The 22,180-nt window shown below is 44.5% G+C and overlaps 1 protein-coding gene across 1 annotated transcript; it reads left to right on the top strand.

Annotated features, from left to right (window-relative positions):
- The first annotated feature begins 443 nt into the window (after positions 1-443).
- LOC117361188 lies at positions 444-20,366 on the top strand. Its single transcript, XM_033946190.1, has 3 exons — positions 444-606; positions 6,661-6,987; positions 19,764-20,366. Exons 1-3 carry the CDS (start codon positions 534-536, stop codon positions 20,168-20,170), a joined length of 807 nt encoding a protein of 268 aa, XP_033802081.1. The 5' UTR covers positions 444-533; the 3' UTR covers positions 20,171-20,366.
- Positions 20,367-22,180: the final 1,814 nt, after the last annotated feature.

Raw genomic sequence — 22,180 nt, 5'->3', positions numbered from 1 at the left:
AGTTGTCCTGGAGGACTTCTAGCCAGTTGGGCTTTCTGGATAGTCACAACAAGTAACATGCTTAAGAGAGATTCATATACAATGGAAGTTGTGTATTCAAATCTATCTCATGCATATTCATTGTGCATATTCCAAAAACTACTGATCTAAGTGACCAAAACTTAAAGGCTCTCAGGTTTGTTTCTAAGCTGCTAAATAACCCAGTTGCAGGAGGAGAAGTATTTGGCCAGTCTTGGTTTTGAACTTATATCTCAAAAACAGGGGGGTATTTGCATTCCCTGATTCTACTAATTGAAACGACTATTGTAGGGTTCCATAGTGCACCAAACAGGGTTGTCAGAAATCCAAGACTGGCCTATTTGGAACTGGGTAGTTCGGCAACTCCGATGTTCATAGACAGCAGAAGTAATGTACTCTTAAAGAGCTGAAAGCAGAGAGGTTGAGGGAGGGAGACAACTTGATGGCCCCTTCCCAGCCTTGCTCTTATCTCTCCTCACCAGCTTTGTCCTGTAATTTCTACAGCACTGTTGAAGATGGAAGCTGCTTTGGGTCTGGGAAGGATGAAAGTGTTCCTGTGCTTGCTGTTTGCTCCCTTCACAGCTCTTTGTAAGTAGGATGAGTTATTTCCTACCTAAATACTGCTCTCTTTTCCCCTGTATAAGTAGATAGGAAAAATTTATGATTACAATTTACAACAAAGGGGAGAGCCTGCTTTGTGGTTCCCTATCAAAGAGAATATTTGGAGAAATTGCAGGTCTATTTTGAAACTCAAAATTCCTTTGCTAAGTTTTATTCATGCGTTGTCATTGCTCTTTTACAGAACATTTGTGCCTGGAAGGGAGTTGCTATGGCCGTTTTTTGACATTGTCTCCCCGTGGGTTTGTTGCAGCCAGGTTCTGGGGCCACCCAGCATGCAGGAACAGAACTTAGATTCCCTTGGAAGACACTGGCTGCACTTTTTCTGTCCTGCAGCTGAACTACAGCTCTTTAAGTAGACTCAGCTAGCTTTAGCTTTTCTGAGTTTTATCCTAAGAAGAGTTTTTCCAACAGATGTATAGGCAACGAATGAAGTGGCAGCGCTCTGTAACTCAGATGGACTGGCTCATCCCTTCCTCCCAATTTTATCCCATCTCCAGGCATTGATGGAAGTCTAATTTTAATTGAGAGAAGTTGAGTTAATAATGTATTTGGAGTGGAAGAGTAGCCTAATACTTAGAACAGTGGGCTGGGGACCAGATTCAATTCCCACTCCCATTCCCTGTGACTCTGGACAAGTCATTTAACCTTCCATTGGCCCAGGTACAAAATACGAGAGTAGCTGTGTATATAATATGTAAAGCACTTTGATTATAACCACAGAAAGGCGGTATATCAAATCCCATTCTCTTTCCCTCCCCAAACCATAGGAAATATCTAGGGCAGGTGATAGAAAATGTGATAAAATCAATTAAAATGAGCACACAAAAATAATGTACAATACAATAAAATACACCTAAAAATATAAACTTCCTAACCCTTATCCAAGGCTCGTACTTGCCAATGTGTCACCCAGCCAACATCATTTCCCTCTTCGTTATACCTTGTTACCCCTGCAGCTCCTCATCTAAATGCCATCCTTAGGACAAAGGAACTCATTTTCTCATGAAGGAAATTTTGATCAGGGAATACCTGGCTCTAGCTCTTCAATGTGTCCTTTTTTTTTTTTTTTTTTTTTTTTACAACAATCCTCAAATAATGCACAATAATGTAAATCTTAAACCACAATATAGTCCCACTCTTGAGCGTTGAGATGTAACAAAGATTTTCATCAAAATATTACTTTATTTATATACCACATATATCCTAAGTGGTTTACATTCAGGTAGTTTATCATATTTCCCTATCTGTCCTGGCAGGCTCAAACTCTATCTAGTGTACCTGGGGCAATGATGGAATTAAGTGACTTGCCCAGGGTCACAAGGAGCAGGGAGGAATTTGAACCCATAGCTTCAGGGAGCTGAGGCTGCAGCTACAGCTCTAACCCCTGTGCCACACACTCCAGCCTTCTGCTGAATAGCTGCAGGATTCAGGTATAGGCAATCTAGAGCCCACACATTTAAGGGGGCCCTGACAGGTGTGTCAATTCATCAGATTTCTCTTCTGGTTAAATCAGCTGCTGTCAGAAAGAAGTGCAGGAGTATGCCAGAGACACTACTTGCCAGAGACACTACTTGCCACAGATGTCTCTATTCTCCTCACCCTTATGCATTGTCTTCCTATTGGCAGGAGGAGTTAATGAGCAGCACTGCTTCTTATCTGCTGCCTCCTTCTCTATAACATAAAAAAAACCATGCTGGGTTAGACCAAGGTCCATTGAGCCTGTGGAGTCTCTGATTTCCTCAGACCTATTTAAACTAATGTTCTTTTCTATTTTCTAATTAGTCTTTACACTGCATGTTTATGTTCTCAGGTAAAGGGGTATATTAAGTTCAGAAAACCATAACATATTAAAAATATCTGTGCAGTCATTGCCTCCAGTTGCTAAAGTAAATTATTAGGAAGAGATCTGAATCAGTATGGGAGGTGTTTAGACTCTTTAAATTTGACTCTGGAAAAACAGTTCATGGATACAGTCATTCCAGTGACCTTGAGTGTTGATTTGGTGCTGGAATCAGATAGGGATTGAATACTGTGTCTGTCCTTGTGGAACCGTGGAACCTAGATCCTAAACTGAAGGTCTGCGTGGTCCCGGATGTAGCGAAAACTACCCAAAAGCAGAGATGCCAGCTTTTACTCTGAGAATGGCAATTGAGTGGATTTTTATAACTTAACTTTCACTGTAAAGGTGTGATTCAAATTCAGTTTCACAAGCATATTTAATATGAACCTGCTCATTTATCAGCCTTTTTGGAACCTAGGACTACTGAGGCGGTGTAACCAGCCCTAGCCCCGGTTGTGCCATTTTAATATCGGAACAATTTTGGGTTTCTTGGCTGTGAGATCTTAAGCTGTTTCTTTTGAGTGAATGGGACTGGGTCCTTGTTCTTTCCTTCTCCCTCTGTTGTGGACTGGTGTTCTCAATGGTATTTAATTTTACCTCATTGTTTTTTTATTGTGATATTGGGTTGCATCTGTGTTGCTATTATGTGATTTCTTCTTGGATAATATAATATTTTAATATAGATAAAAAGTTTGAAAAACAAGAGATTTTCAAAATGGCTATTTATATGGATAATCTATAAAAACAAAACATAAATTTAATAAGGTGATACCATTTTTATTGGACTAAATTAATGAATTTTTTAATTAGCTTTCAAAATAGCTCATATTTATTTGGTGAAACTAAAAATTGTAAATATATTACAGATACGTTTTGTCAAATACAGTTATAAGTAGGGATTCATCCAGACCAAAAATACAAAGATATAGCTGACATACTGAAAATTAAAAAGATGAAAAAGATGAAAAGGAGAAAAATAAACCTCAATTGAGGGCAGTTGGGACTACACAAGTACCCAATTATCCACTCATCATCACGGGTCTATAAAAAACTCCAAAACATGTATAAATAATCAATTCTCACGTCTTTCATTCATACAAAATCTTCTTTTTGTTATTTTTCACAGTCTTTTTTTATCGTTTTTTATGATTTCAATATAACTGTCAAGCAGTAAAAGGCCCGAATCCCAAACTTAACCACATTACTTGGCGAGGACTACAGCTGAATATAATAAGTATAAGCAGTTTTTAGAGATATGAAGCATATATCTGGAATCGTGAAAAAATACACTCATCTGAAATCGAGGGTTTTCACCAAGGGCTTCCAACTCAAGATCCCGACAGAAAAGACTTTCTGTTTCGCCCGGCAAGGGCTACTTCAGGGGAAAAATGCCAACTCGAATATCTCTCTGCTTCTAATTATTTGCTGGAAGTAAAGCCGACTCCTCTCAAGATGGTGCTGGGACCACCATCTTGAGAGGAGTCGGCTTTACTTCCAGCAAATAATTAGAAGCAGAGAGATATTCGAGTTGGCATTTTTCCCCTGAAGTAGCCCTTGCCGGGCGAAACAGAAAGTCTTTTCTGTCGGGATCTTGAGTTGGAAGCCCTTGGTGAAAACCCTCGATTTCAGATGAGTGTATTTTTTCACGATTCCAGATATATGCTTCATATCTCTAAAAACTGCTTATACTTATTATATTCAGCTGTAGTCCTCGCCAAGTAATGTGGTTAAGTTTGGGATTCGGGCCTTTTACTGCTTGACAGTTATATTGAAATCATAAAAAACGATAAAAAAAGACTGTGAAAAATAACAAAAGAAGATTTTGTATGAATGAAAGACGTGAGAATTGATTATTTATACATGTTTTGGAGTTTTTTATAGACCCGTGATGATGAGTGGATAATTGGGTACTTGTGTAGTCCCAACTGCCCTCAATTGAGGTTTATTTTTCTCCTTTTCATCTTTTTCATCTTTTTAATTTTCAGTATGTCAGCTATATCTTTGTATTTTTGGTCTGGATGAATCCCTACTTATAACTGTATTTGACAAAACGTATCTGTAATATATTTACTATTAGTCTCACGTTTGTGCCCTAAACAAATTATTAGAAACTAAAAATTGACCATCCTTCTCCTGGGTATAAATATATGCAAGCTTCAACAATATGTGCACTTTCAATAGTGGGAAAATTAGGTAGACTAAGGGCTCCTTTTACTAAGGTGCTAAAGATTAGCACGCGCTAACCATGCGCTAAACGAAAAATACTAACGCAACTCTATGGAGGCGTTAGCGTTTAGCGTGTGCGGTATTGTAATGCATGCTAAGCGTGCGCTAAAATGCTTAGCGCATCTATGTAAAAGGAGCCCTACGAGATGGGTTGTGTCAGGGGAGAACATAGGTATTTTGTTCTTCAGGGAAATGTACCCACAGGAAAGTAAAGCTGCAGCTTTGCAAACTACCTGCTCATGTTTGAAAATCGTTCCCTTATCAAATAGAGCTGCAGTCTCCATAATGTCCACAAGATGGAGGCTTTGCTCCAGAAAAAGAAGATTTGCCACAAGCTGACAGTTGTATTCTACAAAATGTGATCATTTATGACTGTCATTAAGACTAATTAACTGATTTTACCTACTAAACAAAATACAATATATATTAATGAGCTAACATTTTATATTAAATTCACCACAGGAAGCTTTTCATTCCCTTTGTTCTTATCTTTACCACCATGACCCATTACTTTTATAGAAACATGATGGTAGATAAAGGCCAAATGGCCCATCTAGTCTGCCCAGTATTGCACCCAAACACAGCACTCTCACAATCACTTCCAACTCCAGCAGTCTCTCCCTCTAAGCTGTGCAGTAGGATAGTCCATAAGACTATGGTAAAAATTCCACCTTATCAAAATATGCTTTCAGAAGTCTGACTATATTCTACCTCATGTAGATAAGATATGGTTAAAATTTGAAGTATTTAGGACAAATTTAGGAGGTCACTCATGGTTCTAGAATATCCTCATAATGCGACTGGCTATTCATAACAATGTGGTAATGTGGTTACAAACCATTACTTAATATTGGTTGGTTACTAAGGCCCTGATTCTGTATAGGACGCCCGGTCTCAGAAGCTGCCTAAGTGGCTTTTGAGAATCACACACAGGCGTCCTATACAGAATCGCACCTAACCCATCTATAAAAGAATCTGGTTCTTTAACCGAAGTCTATGTTACAGATGCCGGTTAGTGAATCGGGTTGCCGCTGAGCTTATCGCGGCAAGAGATCTCCCTGCTGTGATAAGTTTAGCGGCAACCCGTCCCCACCCCCGCAAAGACTACCAGCAGGAGGGATGTCCAATCCCCCCTGCCAGAACCCCCCCACCCCGTACATCACCAGCAGGAGGGATGCCTAATCCCCCCAGCTGGAACCCCCTCTCCCTATACTTCGCTGGCTGGAGGGATGCCCAATCCCTCCTACCAGAACCCCTCCACCCCCCATAGATAGTGCAGCATGAGGAATGCCCAATACCTCCTGATAGACCCCCCACCCCCACCCCCACCCCCATGCTGGACTGCCCAGCCCCTCCTGATTCCCCCTCCACCCCCACCTGGAATCCCACCACCACCACCATGGAGATATCTTGCTGCGATATCAGCAGCCACATTTACTTACAATGTAGGAAGCATTTTGCTGGCCTATATTGTACGCGTCTCCTGCTGGCCTAGGGAGACACATGGCCACCTAGGTCCACCTAAGGCTACTTCCGGGCCAAACCACGCCTACACCTATCCGGCAGGAGGGATGCCTCTTGGTGGACAATACTAATATTGGTTAAAAAAAAGGGAGGAAACTATAACTTATTGATATGAGTAGACATACTTGTGACTTTGTTAGACTGTATAGCAATTAATGAGAAATGATATAAACCGTTCCTGATCTTAAAAACTAGACATGGGGCTTTAAATTGAATTCTGACCTACAATGGCAATCAGTGAAGAGATTACATTGGTCTCAAACATGCATCTGTATCTAATAATAGTTTCTGGCAAGACGACTATGGCGGTATAGAAGAATAAAGTTATTATTCGAATAAAGTTATTATTATTATTATAATTGGTTTCAGTGGCTGGGATAATTAACCTTTTTGAGCTATAATAATAACCCGTGCTCTTCTCTCACTTGCAGCTGATCTGAGCATTGTGGGGCCTCCAAGCTTGACTGTACAGACAGGGGAAGATGTATGGCTGACATGTCTAATTCGAGTGGATGATCATTCCCTTGACGTCAGCCAACTCATAGTGCACTGGTCGAAGAATGGATTTGACAAAGCAATCTTTAATGGAACACCTCGGTATGGGCCGCCAGGGATTAAGTTATCCATAGAGGGGTTTCCAAAAGGGAATGCCTCGCTTTTCCTGCCCTCAGTTAGAATAACTGACCAAGGATTATATGTCTGTGATATCCAGTATGCTAAATCAAAAGCTCAGCATTATATAAATCTGAAGATCCAAGGTGAGACACGTAACAGCTCTAAGCAGTATTTTCTGAGGTTTAAAATGCAGCAAAGACAAAAACACAGGCACGATTGTTTCAAGAGCAGCGGTGGCATCAGCAGTGTAGGATCCCTAAAGACAGTTTACAATACATGTACAATTTGTACATTAAGGTTACATAAACCCCACTGAAATACACTGTATTTCTCTGAGCTGTTAACCTAGAGCAGAGGTGTCAAAGTCCCTGCTCGAGGGCTGCAATCTAGTCGGGTTTTCAGGATTTCCCCCAATGAATATGCATGAGATCTGTTCCCATACCACGAAAGCAGTGCATGCAAATAGATCTCATGCATATTCATGGAGAAAATCCTGAAAACCCGACTGGATTGCGGCCCTCAAGGAGGGACTTTGACACCCCTGACCTAGAGAAATGTCAGAAGGCTTGAATTGGGCCTTTCACTGTTCAAGTTATAAATGGGGGAGGGGAGTCAATATTCATAGGGATTTAACCAGGCAGGAGAGGTTCCTGCCTGGTTAAACCCCACTGAGATAGTTGGTCACCAATATTCAGTGGCACTTAACCTAGGGTTACCAGACATCTGAGAAACCCCCCCCAACGACTGCCCCCCAAACCCCCAAACGGACCCCCGCCGACCCATGACCCCCCGCCCCCAATCCCACACCCTATACCTGTAAAATGTTGGCCAGACGGACGGGTGCCAAACCAGCCTGTCTGGCAGGCCAGCCGGCTGCAGAATGGGGCCAGATTGGCCCAGGCATCTGAAACCCCACCCACAGGTGGGGCCTAAGGCGCCTGGCTAACCAGAATAGGCCCGGGAGTCTTAGGCCCCTCCTGTGGCCCACTCCTCTGCTCCACTCTCTACCACTTCTGGTCTCCAGCAACCCACCCTGAAGAACTGCTATGTTTAGGAGTTCACCTTCACCTTAGGCGGGAAAAGTCTTAGGCAAAATATAATCAAAGGCTGTGCACTTGTAATTGTATCCACTTTTAAGACTCTTTCCAGCAAGTAGTCCACAATCCCCATAAAGGAAAGAAAAAATTCCAGAAATAGAAAAAAAAAATTCTGACTGTCCTACCACCACTGCCCTGCATGTGGCACTAAGTATCTCACTCCTGACACCAGCTCGCTTTTGTGGCGCCAGTTTGCAGACCCCAAACTCCATCACAAGCATTCGATCCTCCGTCCCCTTGTAGTGCCAGTGGAGTAGTGCCTCTTAAGGCTGGAACATTAAATCTCAAAGGCCATCTCAGTTCCAATAAAAAAACACTTTATTGTGCAGTAGCTTTCTCTTGATCAAGCCTCCATTAACCCATGGGGTTTGCATCACATAGTCCTCAATTATTCAAAGAGGAAAAATAAACCTTCTTTAATCAATAGCAATTCAGTCTCTGTCAGAATGACCTCAAATGTATACAGTCTAGCTGCTTTGCCCCATTCAAACCTGGCAGCTCTGCAAACTGGGGCTTTGAGGCACAAATCCCAAGATGTCTGGGCTGGCCCCAAAGCCATCCAGCCTTTTGACTCCTCTCAATGTTCTCCAAGCAATACTTGCGATATTCACTGAGTAATACTTCAGGAAACTTTTTCTGCACTTTGGCAAAATATACTGTGGCACCTCTGACCTGTTTAATGTCTGGTCAGAGTGCAGGAGAACATACCTCCCTTATAAATAAACTGGTTCTAATCACCCCACCCCATTCCCCTTATAAAGTGCTTCCAGTAATCAAAATAAGGATTGCTTGTATAGCTATAAACACCTGTCTTATTCCAGTTAGGTTATATACACTTGTTAAGCTACAGCTGGCCACATCCTCTCCCTTCTCCCTCCCAAAGCTTCCTCAGGGTTTCCCTTTGAATACATTCATACTACTTGTACAATTTAGAACCAACTGCTTCACAAACTTCAAAACATCAACTTATTCATTACAGGGATTCTACTCACTCATATCTTCATATCCACTCCCCTCTGCTTCAGAGGCTCACTCCATTTCATTCGTGGCAGGAAAACTGTCTCCTCTCTCCATTGCACACTCATCATTAACAGCTTTTCTCTTTCCCCTAACTTTGGAGATAAACGACAGCCTCTGAATCATTGCCTTCCCCCAGTCTTTGCTCCCAAACCTGGGTCTCTGCCAGCCTGGTTCCCCTTTAAAGCAGAGTTCCTTTGAGGGAGAGGTGTGGGAGCCTGAATCTCTGGTGAGCATTCTAGCTGATCCCTGTAGCCATTCTGCCATGGTGTTCTGAGCTGTCTCCTAATGACAGCAGCTAGGTCTAATTTATCCTAAGTCCATACTTCTTCTTCTCTGTATCCCTTGGCAACAGAGGGCTAAAGAAAGTGCACCCTAGCTCTCTCAGGCATACCCCCTTTGTTAACTCTTTTTAAATGGAAAACTTCTAGCTAAGTTATTGGCGTTACGATTGGCCAAGGCTCTCCCTTATATTATAGGTTTGCACGGGGTTCGTTGCTCAAAGGCATTCTTCAAATAATACCAGGCTGGCTTTTCACATGTTAAATTTAACAAAAGCCATGGAAGATCTGGCCTTCTCTGTATCCTTGGATGCAGAGAAGGTCTTTGATCATGTGGAGTGGACCTTCATGTATCAAGCAATGGATTGGTTTGGTATTGGTTCAGGATTTATACAAATGATTCAAACCTTGTATAGTTCCCCTTCAGCCAGATTATATATAAATAATATTTTTTCAGAACGCTTTTGTCTGGAGAGAGGAGTTAGACAAGGATGTCCATTATCTCCTTTGCTGTTTGATATTGTTCTGGAACCCTTGCTTTTGCCTATTCAACAGGTAAAAGAGATACAGGGTATATTCCTTATGCAGGTCGGGAATATAAGGTCTCTGCTTATACAGATCATATTTCGCTTCATTTGAGGAATCCTGAAACTACCATTCCACATTTACTAGATTTGAATGATAGATTTGGAAAATTTTCTGGATATAAAATAAATTGGAGTAAATCAGAGGTTCTTCTGCTAAACATACACTGTCCAAAAGGATTATTTGACACATTCCCTTTTCTTTGGAAGGTAGAGGGTATAAAATATTTAGGTATTTGGATTCAGAAAACATTGGAAGAGACGATGGAAGTAAATGAAAGATCCTTATTGCTGAAGGCCACAGAAATGTGTGAGCAATGGAACCCATTAAATCTGTCTTGGTGGGGGAGAGTCCAAACGATTAAAATGATGATTTTGCCTGTGGTTTGCTACCAAATGGGTATGTTGCCAGTTTATTTTCAGGGGTCCTTTTATAAGAAATTAAATAGTATTCTTAATAAATTTATTTGGCTGGGTAAAACTGCTCGAATTGCTTTAGTATCTTTACAAAAAACAATTGCTGCGGGTGGGGTAAATTTTCCCAATTTTTATAGGAATCATCAGGGTATGGATCCTCCCTGAGCTCATAGTAACATAGTAGATGACGGCAGATAAAGACCTGAATGGTCCATCCAGTCTGCCCAACCTGATTCAATTTAAATTTTTAAATTTTTTCTTCTTAGCTATTTATGGGCAAGAATCCAAAGCTTTACCCGGTACTGTGCTTGGGTTCCAACTGCCGAAATCTCTGTTAAGACTTACTCCAGCCCATCTACACCCTCCCAGCCATTGAAAGTCCTCCCCAGCCCATCCTCCACCAAACGGCCATATACAGACACAGACTGTGCAAGTCTGCCCAGTACTGGCCTTAGTTCAGTATTTAATATTATTTTCTGATTCTAAACTCTGTGTTCATCCCATGCTTCTTTGAACTCAGTCACAGTTTTACTCTCCACCACCTCTCTTGGGAGCGCATTCCAGGCATCCACAACCCTCTCCGTAAAGTAGAATTTCCTAACATTGCCCCTGAATCTACCACCCCTCAACCTCAAATTATGTCCTCTGGTTTTAACATTTTCCTTTCTCTGGAAAAGATTTTGTTCTACGTTAATACCCTTCAAGTATTTGAACGTCTGAATCATATCTCCCCTGTCTATCCTTTCCTCTAGGGTATACATATTCAGGGCTTCCAGTCTCTCCTCATACGTCTTCTGGCGCAAGCCTCCTATCATTTTCGTCACCCTCCTCTGGACCGCCTCAAGTCTTCTTACGTCCTTCGCCAGATACGGTCTCCAAAACTGAACACAATACTCCAAGTGGGGCCTTACCAATGACCTGTACAGGGGCATCAACACCTTCTTCCTTCCACTGACTACGCCTCTCTTTATACAGCCAGCATCCTTCTGGCAGCAGTCACTGCCTTGTCACACTGTTTTTTCGCCTTTAGATCTTCGGACACTATCACCCCAAGGTCCCTCTCCCCGTCCGTGCATATCAGCTTCTCTCCTCCCAGCATATACGGTTCCTTCCTATTATTAATCCCCAAATGTATTACTCTGCATTTCTTTGCATTGAATTTTAGTTGCCAGGCATTAGACCATTCCTCTAACTTTTGCAGATCCTTTTTCATATTTTCCACTCCCTCTTCGGTATCTACTCTTACAAATCTTGGTATCATCTGCAAAAAGGCACACTTTTCCTTCTAACCCTTCAGCAATGTCACTCACAAACATATTGAACAGGATTGGCCCCAGCATCAAACACTGAGGGACTCCATTACTCACCTTTCCTTCCTTCGAGTGACTTCCATTAACCACCACCCTCTGGCGTCTGTCCGACAGCCAGTTTCTGACCCAGTTCACCATTTTGGGTCCTAACTTCAGCCCTTCAAGTTTGTTCAACAGCCTCCTATGAGGAACTGTATCAAAGGCTTTGCTGAAATCCAAGTAAATTACATCTAGCATATGTCCTCGATCCAGCTCTCTGGCCACCCAATCAAAAAATTCAATCAGCTTCGTTTGGCACAATTTACCTTTTGTAAAGCCATGTTGCCTCGGATCCTGTAACTCATTAGATTCAGACTATCCTTTCTTTCAGCAACACTTCCATTATTTTTCCAACAACTGAAGTGAGGCTCACCGGCCTGTAGTTTCCTGCTTCATCCCTGTGACCACTTTTATGAATAGGGACCAATCCCCAGGAATCTCCTCCAATCCCCAGGAATCACTCCCGTCTCCAGAGATTTGTTGAACAAATCTTTAATAGGACTCGCCAGAACCTCTCTGAGCTCCCTTAGTATCCTGGGATGGATTCCGTCTGGTCCCATCGCTTTGTCCACCTTCAGTTTTTCAAGTTGCTCATAAACACCCTCCTCCGTGAACGGCACAGAATCTACTCCATTTTCTCGTGTAACTTTGCCAGACAATCTCGGTCCTTCTCCAGGATTTTCTTCTGTGAACACAGTATTTGTTTAGCACATTTGCTTTCTCCTCATCACTCTCCGCATATTGGTTCCCAGCATCTTTTAGCCTAGCAATTCCATTTTTCATCTTCCTCCTTTCACTAATATATCTGAAAAAAATTTTGTCTCCCTTTTTTACATTTTTAGCCATTTGTTCTTCCACCTGTGCTTTCGCCAAATGTATCTCTCTCTTGGCTTCTTTCAGTTTCACCCTGTAGTTCTTTCTGCTCTCCTCTTCTTGGGTTTTTTTATATTTCACGAACGCCAACTCTTTCGCCTTTATTTTCTCCGCCACTAGTTTGGAGAACTAGTTTTCTCTTGTTTTTATTGATTTTCTTCACATAAAGGTCTGTAGCCATTTTTATCGCTCCTTTCAGCTTAGACCACTGTCTTTCCACTTCTCTTATGTCCTCCCATCCTAACAGCTCTTTCTTCAGGTACTCTCCCATTGCATTAAAGTTCGTACGTTTGAAATCTAGGACTTTAAGTATCGTGCGGCCGCTCTCCACTTTAGCCATTATATCAAACCAAACCGTTTGATGATCGCTACTTCCCAGGTGAGCACCCACTCGAACATTAGAGATACTCTCTCCATTTGTGAGGACCAGATCCAATATGGAAAATCTCCCTGATTGGTTATATTTAGAGTGGCAACTGATGATCCCATTACGATTATTCCATGTTTTGAGTATCAGATTAACCAAATATGTGAAGGACAATAATATTTTATTCGACACCTGGAAAACTTTGAATTTTATTAATAAATTAACAGATGTTCCAGTACAGAAATCCACTTATCTATCCTTATGGCTAAACTCCAAAATTCAAATAGGCGGATATGGGATCTTCTGGAAGCATTGGATGCAGGCAAGCATTCGTACATTAGAAGATGTTACATCAGTTGGGAAAATGCTTGATTTTTCACGACTGCAATAAACATTTGGTATTGCTAAGTCTCAAAATTATAAGTGGTTGCAGTTGAAGCAAACCATTCAGAAGGGTTTCCCTGATTGGAAAAATCTAAAAAATCATTTTAATTTGCAGGTCCTTTCCTTCCAGACAGATTTTTTAGGACATCAGGCTGCTCGGTGGTATAAATTAATATCTGATTTCTTGAATAAAAAACCAAAATCTAGTCTCAGAGACATTTGGAGCATTGAGATAAAGCAGTATATTTCTGCGGCTCGATGGAGGATGAGATGTACAGTGTCAGCATCTATGAGACAAACATAGTTTTTCTTATTACACAGATTGTTTTGGACCCCAGTTAGGTTACAAAAGTTAGACTGTTCTGAATCTAATAGATGCTGGCATTGTCATCTAGACTTTGGGACACTGGATCATCTATTGTTCTTTTGTCCTTTGATACTTAAATTTTGGAGGTCAATATGGGATAAGATTAACAACATATTGGAATCATCAATTCCACTAACGTATGAGGCTGTCATATGTTAAGCCCCCTATGGATTGATATAAATGCTGTCTTTTCCTTATCATGACCGGGATAGCCATGCAGATGGTAACCTGAAATTGGAAGAATTACGATTGTCTAAATTTCCCTGTCTTGTGGGCAAATCTGTACTCCAGCTATAGATATGAAAAAATGAATGCCGATAGTGTGGGGCACAGTAATTTATTTAAATTGGTTTGGGCCCCGTTGACATTTTATATTATTTCACTATAGTAGGTCTGTGATTATGAGTCAGTTTTTGTTTATTTTCATATGCATCCAGGTAGGGGGAGGGGGAGGCTATTTCTGTTCTAATTATGACCTTTTGTGTATTTATACTTGGGGTGGGTGGGAGGTTGTTTTTTTTTTTTTTTTCTTTTTTTTTTCTAACATAAGCAGTGCCTCCGCCGGGTCAGACCATAGGTCCATCCTGCCCAGCAGTCTGCTCCCGCGGCGGCCCAACAGGTCACGACCTGTCTGAATCACCAGAAGGGGCCCCCTTGCCACCTTGGTTCCTCATTGAAGTCCTATCTTCCCATCAAAGTCCTAGCCCTCCGGTCTTGCACATGCACGACCTGGTTGGCTCTCTATACTTATTACCTGGTTAGCTTCTATACTTGTGTTACATCCCAGCACCTCTCTCAGTATCCCACGATCCCTTTATCCCTCAGGAATCCGTCCAATCCCTGTTTGAATCCCTGTACCGTACTCTGCCTGATCACTTCCTCCGGTAGCGCATTCCAAGTGTCCACGACCTTTTGGGTGAAGAAAAACTTCCTTGCATTTGTTTTGAACCTATCTCCCTTCAGTTTCTCCGAATGTCCCCTCGTACCTGTTGTCCCCCTTAGTCTGAAGAATCTGTCCCTATCCACCCTCTCTATGCCCCTCATGATCTTGAAGGTCTCTATCATATCTCCTCTGAGCCTCCTTTTTTCCAGAGAGAAGAGCCCCAGCCTATCCAACCTCTCGGCGTATGGGCAGTGTTCCAGCCCTCTTACCAGTTTCGTTGCTCTCCTTTGGACTCTCTCAAGTACCGCCATGTCCTTCTTGAGGTGCGGCGACCAATACTGAACGCAGTATTCCAGATGTGGACGCACCATCGCTCGATACAATGGTATGATGACTTCCCGCGTCCTGGTTGTTATGCCCCTCTTTATGATGCCCAGCATCCTGTTGGCTTTTTTCGAGGCTGCTGCGCACTGTGCAGATGGCTTCAGTGATGCATCCACCAGTACACCCAAGTCTCTCTCAAGTCTGCTGTCTCCCAACAGTGCCCCCCCCCCAATTTGTAGTTGAACAACGGGTTCTTTTTCCCTATATGCATGACCTTGCATTTTTCCACATTAAAGCGCATTTGCCATTTGTTTGCCCAGTCTTCTAGCTTGTCCAGGTCCCTTTGCAGGTCCTCACACTCCTCCCTGGACCTAACTCTGCCGCACAGTTTGGTATCGTCTGCAAATTTTATAACCTCGCACTTTGCCTCCTTTTCCAGGTCATTGATAAATATGTTGAAGAGTAACGGCCCCAGCACCGATCCCTGTGGCACACCGCTCGTGACTCCCCGCCAGTCAGAATATTGGCCCTTTACTCCGACCCTCTGCAGTCTACCCGACAACCAGTGCTTGATCCATCTGTGCACATCCCCTCCCACCCCGTGGTTCCACAGCTTCTTAAGCAGCCTTTCATGTGGCACCTTGTGGAAAGCCTTTTGAAAATCGAGGTAAATGATGTCTATGGGTTCCCCATTGTCCACCCGACTGCTTATTCCCTCAAAGAAGTACAGAAGGTTCGTTAGGCACGACCTTCCCTTACAGAATCCGTGCTGGCTTGTTCTCAGTAGGCCATTCCTCTTGATGTGCTCGCAGATGCCGTCTTTGATCATAGCTTCCACCATCTTCCCTATAATTGAAGTCAGGCTCACCGGTCTGTAGTTCCCGGGGTCACCCCTCGATCCCTTCTTGAAGATAGGTGTGACATTCGCCAATTTCCAGTCCTCTGGTACTTCTCCAGATTTCAAGGATAGGTTGCAAACATGCTGGATTGTGCCCGCTATTTCTTGTCTTAGTTCCTTCAGAACCCTTGGGTGGATCCCGTCCAGGCCCGGTGATTTGCTGCATTTTAACCTGTCTATCTGTTTGAGGACATCCTCCTTACTTACCTCTATGTGCTCCAATTTTTCAGCCTGTTCCCCACTCATGAGCTCCTCTGAGTCCGGTATATTAGATGTGTCTTCGCTCGTGAAAACCGACGAGAAGAACGTGTTCAACCTCTCAGCTACCTCTTTATCCTCCTTAATCACTCCCTTCCTATCCCCATCGTCCAACGGCCCCACCTCCTCTCTCGCTGGTCGCTTCCCCTTTACGTAACTGAAAAATGCCTTGAAGTTTTTCGCCTCCCTGGCCAGCCCCTCTTCGTATTCCCCTTTTGCTTTTCTAACCTCTCGGTGGCATTCCTTTTGGCATTTCCTGTGCGCCTGGTGATTTTCCTCCGTTGGGTCCTTTTTCCATCTCCGGAAGGATACTTTTTTGTCATTTATTGCCCTCTTTACTTCAGTTGACATCCAAACCGGGTCCTTTGACCGCTTGTTCTTGCAGCCTTTCCTGAAACTGGGGACGTACATTCTTTGTGCTTCCTGCAGGGTGTCCCTGAATAGGGTCCAGGCGCTTCCTACAGTCTCCATCCTAAAGATGTTTCTGAGCTTCCTCCCCACCATTTCCTTCATAGCAACATAGTTCCCTTTCCTGAAGTTGAGCGCAGTTGTTGCGGTCCTCCTTACTATGGGTGTCCCCCTTTCTAATGTGAATCTGATCGCGTTGTGGTCACTGTTGCCTAGTGGTCCTCCCACTTCTACCCTTCTTGCAGGCCCCCCAATCCGTTTAGGATGAGGTCAAGAGTAGCACCCCCTCGCGTTGGTTCCGTGACTAGTTGCTCCATGAAGCAGTCCCTCACAGCTTCTACAAATCCTGTTTCCCTAGTGCAGTTGGAGTGATCCGTACTCCAGTCTATCCCCGGGTAGTTGAAGTCCCCCATCACTGTTACACTTCCAGTCCTGCATTCCTGTCTCAGTTCAGCTTCCAAGTCATGTCCGACTCCTTCTGGCGTACCAGGTGGGCGATAGTACAGCCCCAGTTTTATGTCTGCACCCTTGTTTCTCGGCAATTTGACCCATAGCGATTCCAGCCCCTCTGCCTCTGCCTTTGTTGCCATATCCATCCCGACCGAGTAGATAGAGTCCTTTATATATAGTGCTATGCCTCCCCCCTTCTTGTGGGTCCTGTCCCTCCTGTAGAGCTTGTACCGCGGCAGCGCCACATCACATTGATTTTCCTCTGTCCACCAGGTTTCTGTAATTCCAATTATATCCAAGTCCTCCCCCTTGGCCACGACTTCTAGTTCACCCATCTTGGCCATGAGGCTTCTTGCATTTGCGTATAAGCACCGCAGGTCCCGTCGTTTTTTCTCCACCTCTGCATTTACCTCTGCATTTACCTGGGCCGCCTCCCCTTGAGTTTCGGGCAGTTCTCCCGTTCCCTGTGCTTCTGCTTTGCCCTCAGCCTGTACCTTCGTAACTTTCAGCTTCCCCACATTCCCGCCACCCCGCTTCCCCGCTTTTCCTCTGGGTTTTCTAGCCCTACCGGCCCTCTCCTGGGCTATCATTCCTTGAGCCTCTGTTTGATCCCCTTCGCCTTGTGGCACCCCTATATTGCCCTCAGCTTTCGCCCTCGTGCCACCCAGTCCCCCTGTGTCTCCATGCCCCTTAGTCTCCTCCCAGCAAGCTCCCTTTACCTGATGGTTCCCTCGCTGTCTGATCACAAGATCCACCGGTCCCTCTACTTCCTCCCTGCAGTCAGCCCGTTCAGCATCTGTTCTGGATACTGTTGTTTGAAGCGTCAACATCAGATCAACTGTCGGCTTTCCCCCTCTCCTCAGTTTAAAGCCCTCTCGATCTCCTTCCTCACATTGGCTGCCAGTAGTCTAGTTCCCGCTGTGCTCAGGTGCAGTCCGTCCCTCCGGTAGAGCTTGCTCTTTCCCCAGAAGGACGTCCAGTTCCTCACAAAGTGGAAGCCCTCCTCCTGGCACCATCTCCTCAACCATGCATTCACAGCCTGGAGGTCTGCCTGCCTCTTTGCATCTGCTCTCGGTACAGGCAGGATCTCTGAGAATGCTATCCTCCGTGTACTCCGCTTCAGTTTTCGTCCCAAGACCCTGAACTGGTCAGTCAGTGAGGCCATGCTGAAGTTCCTCTGGCTCACATCATTCGTTCCGACGTGGATTATCACCGCAGTCTCCTCTGTCTCTGCTCAGTCCAGGATCCTCTCGATCCTATCAGTGATGTCTCGTGTCTTGGCCCCTGGGAGACAAGTCACTAGCCGGTCCTCCCTTCCTCCGGCTACGTGACTATCCACCTCTCTCAAGATCGAGTCTCCCACAACAATAGCAGACTTCCCTTGTCTCAGCAACCTCCTCTGTCTCAGGTCCGTGTCCCTGGTGTAGTGCGGTGTCTCTCCCTCGGGGTCCCGGTGAGTCGCGGTCTCCTCCTCTTGCGTGGTTCCTCTGCTAGGTCCTTCCCCGGTGTCGCCTTGTGGATCCTGGGTCTCGTCTGCCAACATCCGTCTGTGCAGCTGCTGGTCCTGTCCTTCCACCTTCCTGTAGGCCTCCTCGATGAATCTCTCGAGGTCCCTCACCTTGTCCACACTGGAGCCTGCTCCATCTGTGTCCTTGGTTGACCAGCTCGTCTCCTCTGTGGTGCGGAGTCCCTCCAGTCCCTCCAGTTCCTGGACCCTGACCTTCAGTCTGCCGACCTCCATCCTCAGGCTTTCCAGTTCCTGACACCGACTGCATATGTACTCCCGCCTTCCCAAGGGGAGGTAGTCGTACATATTGCACTCTGTGCAGTATACCGGAAAGTACCTCTGGGATCCTGGGTCCTCCATCGCTCTTGTAAAGTGCTGGTGTGCTCCTGTGGGTTAAATTACAGAAGTTAAATATTAGATATTGCTGCTGGACTGCCTGGGCTCCTTCTCAAGGCTCCTTCGCAAAGGCACTCTCGCTAAGGCGAGCGCCTTTGCCGCTCGCCTTCGCTGCACGCTGAACGGCTGCGCGCCGTTGGCTCCTCCCCTTTTAGGGTGGGAGTTCAGCTGGTTACATCGGGGGTTGGGCGGAGTTATCTCTCGCCTCTTCCCCTCGACTTCGTTCCCTCTGATCTGCTTCCCCTGTGCCTGTTTTGTTCAGCGCTGTTGTCTTTCTGCTGAATCTGCCTCTCTCGCTGCTATCCACCGAATCTGCCTCTCTCCGCTCTCCGCTGCTGATTCTCTCTGCCCCTCTCGCTACTATCCACCGAATCTGCCTCTCTCCGTTCTCCGCTGCTGATTCTCTCTGCCCCTCTCGCTGCTATCCACCGAATCTGCCTCTCTCCGCTGCTGAATCTCTCTGCCCCTCTCGCTGCTATCCACCGAATCTGCCTCTCTCCGCTCTCCGCTGCTGAATCTCTCTGCCCCTCTCGCTGCTATCCACCGAATCTGCCTCTCTCCGTTCTCCGCTGCTGATTCTCTCTGCCCCTCTCGCTGCTATCCACCGAATCTGCCTCTCTCCGCTCTCCGCTGCTGATTCTCTCTGCCCCTCTCACTGCTATCCACCGAATCTGCCTCTCTCCGTTCTCCGCTGCTGATTCTCTCTGCCCCTCTTGCTGTTTTCTGTTTCCTACTGCTATCGTAGCTCAACTCCGCTCAGCTTCCTCCCCACGTGCTTCGGGTCCAGTTGAGCTGCTCAAGAGGATATTATTAATTTGAATAGAGTAAGGTTATTGGGAAAATTTATGTTTCTGTGTTTTATTGAATATTCATTGGGTGGGTGGGAGAAAGTGTTTGGTTATGTATATTTGTAAGTTGAAAGTGCTTTATTGACTTATTATATGTTATATATTTGTGTATTGTACTATTGAAGCTTGGAAAATCAATAAAGAATTTTAAAAAAAAACCCAAACAGACTAGAACACAGATTACACCTAATGTATATTTTTGTCTACCCAGCTGCCTCTGAATCCAGGTTGAGAGAGGAGAGGGATGAAGTAGAGGAACGACACAAGCCTGGAGAGAAGAGAGAGAACATGGAGGAGCAAACCAGGCCTGGAGAGAAGGAGAACATGGAGGAGCAACCCAGGTCAAGAAAGGAAAGAGAGAATACGGTAAAGCAGCCCGGGTCAAGAAAGGAGAATGAGACAGTGGAGGAACAACACAAGCCCAGTGAGGAGGAGACAGTGGAGGAGTTACCCAATTTGGGAGAAGAGAAAGGGAAAGTGGAAGAGCAGGAGCAGCATCAGAAGGAGAGAGAGTCATGGGACCGAGTAAAGTGGTACCTGCAGGTGGGAATGGTGCTAGGCATCTTGCTGATTGGGCTGCTGGTAGCAGTAGTAATAGCTTTTGTCTTTGAGGGATAAATATAAGAAAAATTACAGCCAGGTATCCAACTTCTTATACTCAGAACCACTTCCACAGGATATACCAGTCTCATACTGTGGGATATATCTGAACCATGGGATACATTCATGTCACCAAGGGAGCTTTGTACACTGAGACACACCTGCCATATGTTATGGGATATGTTTCATACAATAAAATGTTATTTTCCTCTTGGTCTCTGTTATTTTTTTCTATCAGAAATAAAATATTCCCATGTCTCTGCCCTTCTTTTAACCAAACAGCATAGAAACAGGCAGTAAGCATAGGGGTGTGCAGTCCAAACACTTTTGTGTCATTTCCTGTGTTGTTTATGTTGTTTATGGGGATTATCAGTTACAGTGGTGCCTCACACAACGAACTTAATTCGTTCCAGGAGCAAGTTTGTTATGCGAAAAGTTCGTTATGTGAAACGCGTTAAGCGCAGTGACTAACGACTGCATGCAGTGCCTGCGCGGAAGGATCCAATACATCGGCAGCGATCGTGGAAGCCCGGGCGACTTCGTTGTGTGAAACGAAGTTCGTTGTATGAATCATGACATGAAGTTCGTTGTGTGCAGCGTTCGCTGTGCGAGGCGTTCTTTATGCGAGGCACCACTGTATTTTGCTTTGTGCGTTGTTGTTTTTTTATTAGAGGATCAATATCACTACTAATCCAATCCAATCTTTAGTTTTATATACCAATTCATCCTTCAGAAAGGGCTCGACCAGGTTAACGAGATTTCCATAAAGCAAGGAAAGAATGAACGATAATCTCTACTCCAACCATTAATTTGAAACGGATGACTCTGTTAAAGATTTCTGAAATACGTGAGTTTTAAACTTTTTCCGAAAGATTGGTAGTTGAGAAAGTAATCTAACCTCAAACAGAAGCTCATTGCAAAGTTTTGCAAATGAGAAGGCAAAAGATCGGCAGAAATTGGATATACTGTACGTAGTTTTTATTCCCTTTGCAGTAGGAAAGCCAAGTTTGTATTTCTGAATACTTCTGGAGTTAGATGGTGTGCAGGAACTGAGAAAGACAGAAATTCAATCCAATCCAATCTTTAGTTTTATATACCTATTCACTACTAGTGCTCACTCTTCTGAAAAGTGTGCATTGTTTGTAGAGTACACACTCTTCAGTCTTTACCGAAGAAGAGGTAAGAGATCCTCCTGTACCAGAAATTGTGTGACCTCACCTTGAGTATTGTGTCTACCTTGGTCTCCATATTTCAAAAAAGATATCGTTGAATTACCGTGTTTCCCCGAAAATAAGACCTACCACTAAAATAAGCCCTAGCAGGATTTTCAGGGTATGTCTTAATATAAACCCTTCCCCCCAAATAAGCCCTAGTCCTGGGATTTGCCAATAGTTTCCCTTCCCTCCCTCCCATCCCTTGTGTAGTAGAACGCTTGAGAGAGCATCCCTCCCCCCCCCCAAGCACCCACACCTGCCATGCAGCTGAATCCCCATCCTTCCCTCCCTACCTCCCATCGGAATCGTGCCACGAGCCCTACTTACCTCCGTAAATAGCGTCGGGCCAGCAGCACTCTAACCTGCTGCTTCGGCCTTGTCCACCCATGAACTTTGCTGCGTTACTGATGATGTCATCAGTAACGTGGCAGAGTTCACGGGCAGACAAGGCTGAAGCAGCTGATTAGAGTGCTGTCGGCCCAACGCTGCTTACAGAGGTAAGTAGGGCTCGCGGTGGGGTTCCAATGGGAGGGAGGGAAGGCTAAAGAGGTTAGAGCTCTTTAGTTTGGACAGAGACAGCTGGGTCCTGATTTCCTACTCCTCTTTCCTCATTATTTTTGACGTCCCTTTCTCTCTTTATTTTAGATTGTAAACTGCTTTGCTGTGGCGACACTAAAGGCTTTGTTAGCTTTTCAGCGCTTGACTTTTTTTGCGTTTGATTGACCTAGCCTTGTATTAAGAAAGGACTTGTTCACCTGTGTATTACAACACTACAGTGACCCCTGATGCAGGCGAAACACAGTACTGTGTCGGG

This window comes from Geotrypetes seraphini, chromosome 5 (genome assembly GCF_902459505.1).
Source record: "Geotrypetes seraphini chromosome 5, aGeoSer1.1, whole genome shotgun sequence".
Taxonomy (NCBI): Eukaryota; Metazoa; Chordata; class Amphibia; order Gymnophiona; family Dermophiidae; genus Geotrypetes; species Geotrypetes seraphini.
Note: the sequence above shows the minus strand (reverse complement) of the source record. Positions and strands in the feature narration are given on the sequence as shown.

What these genes read in the sequence shown, in the direction of transcription:
- LOC117361188 (XM_033946190.1), top strand. Translation starts at nt 534, where the DNA reads ATGGAAGCTGCTTTGGGTCTGGGAAGGATGAAAGTGTTCCTGTGCTTG. An exon ending in TGCTCCCTTCACAGCTCTTT is followed by an intron (nt 607 to 6,660) that starts GTAAGTAGGATG and finishes TCTCACTTGCAG; the next exon opens with CTGATCTGAGCATTGTGGGG. An exon ending in TATAAATCTGAAGATCCAAG is followed by an intron (nt 6,988 to 19,763) that starts GTGAGACACGTA and finishes TTGTCTACCCAG; the next exon opens with CTGCCTCTGAATCCAGGTTG.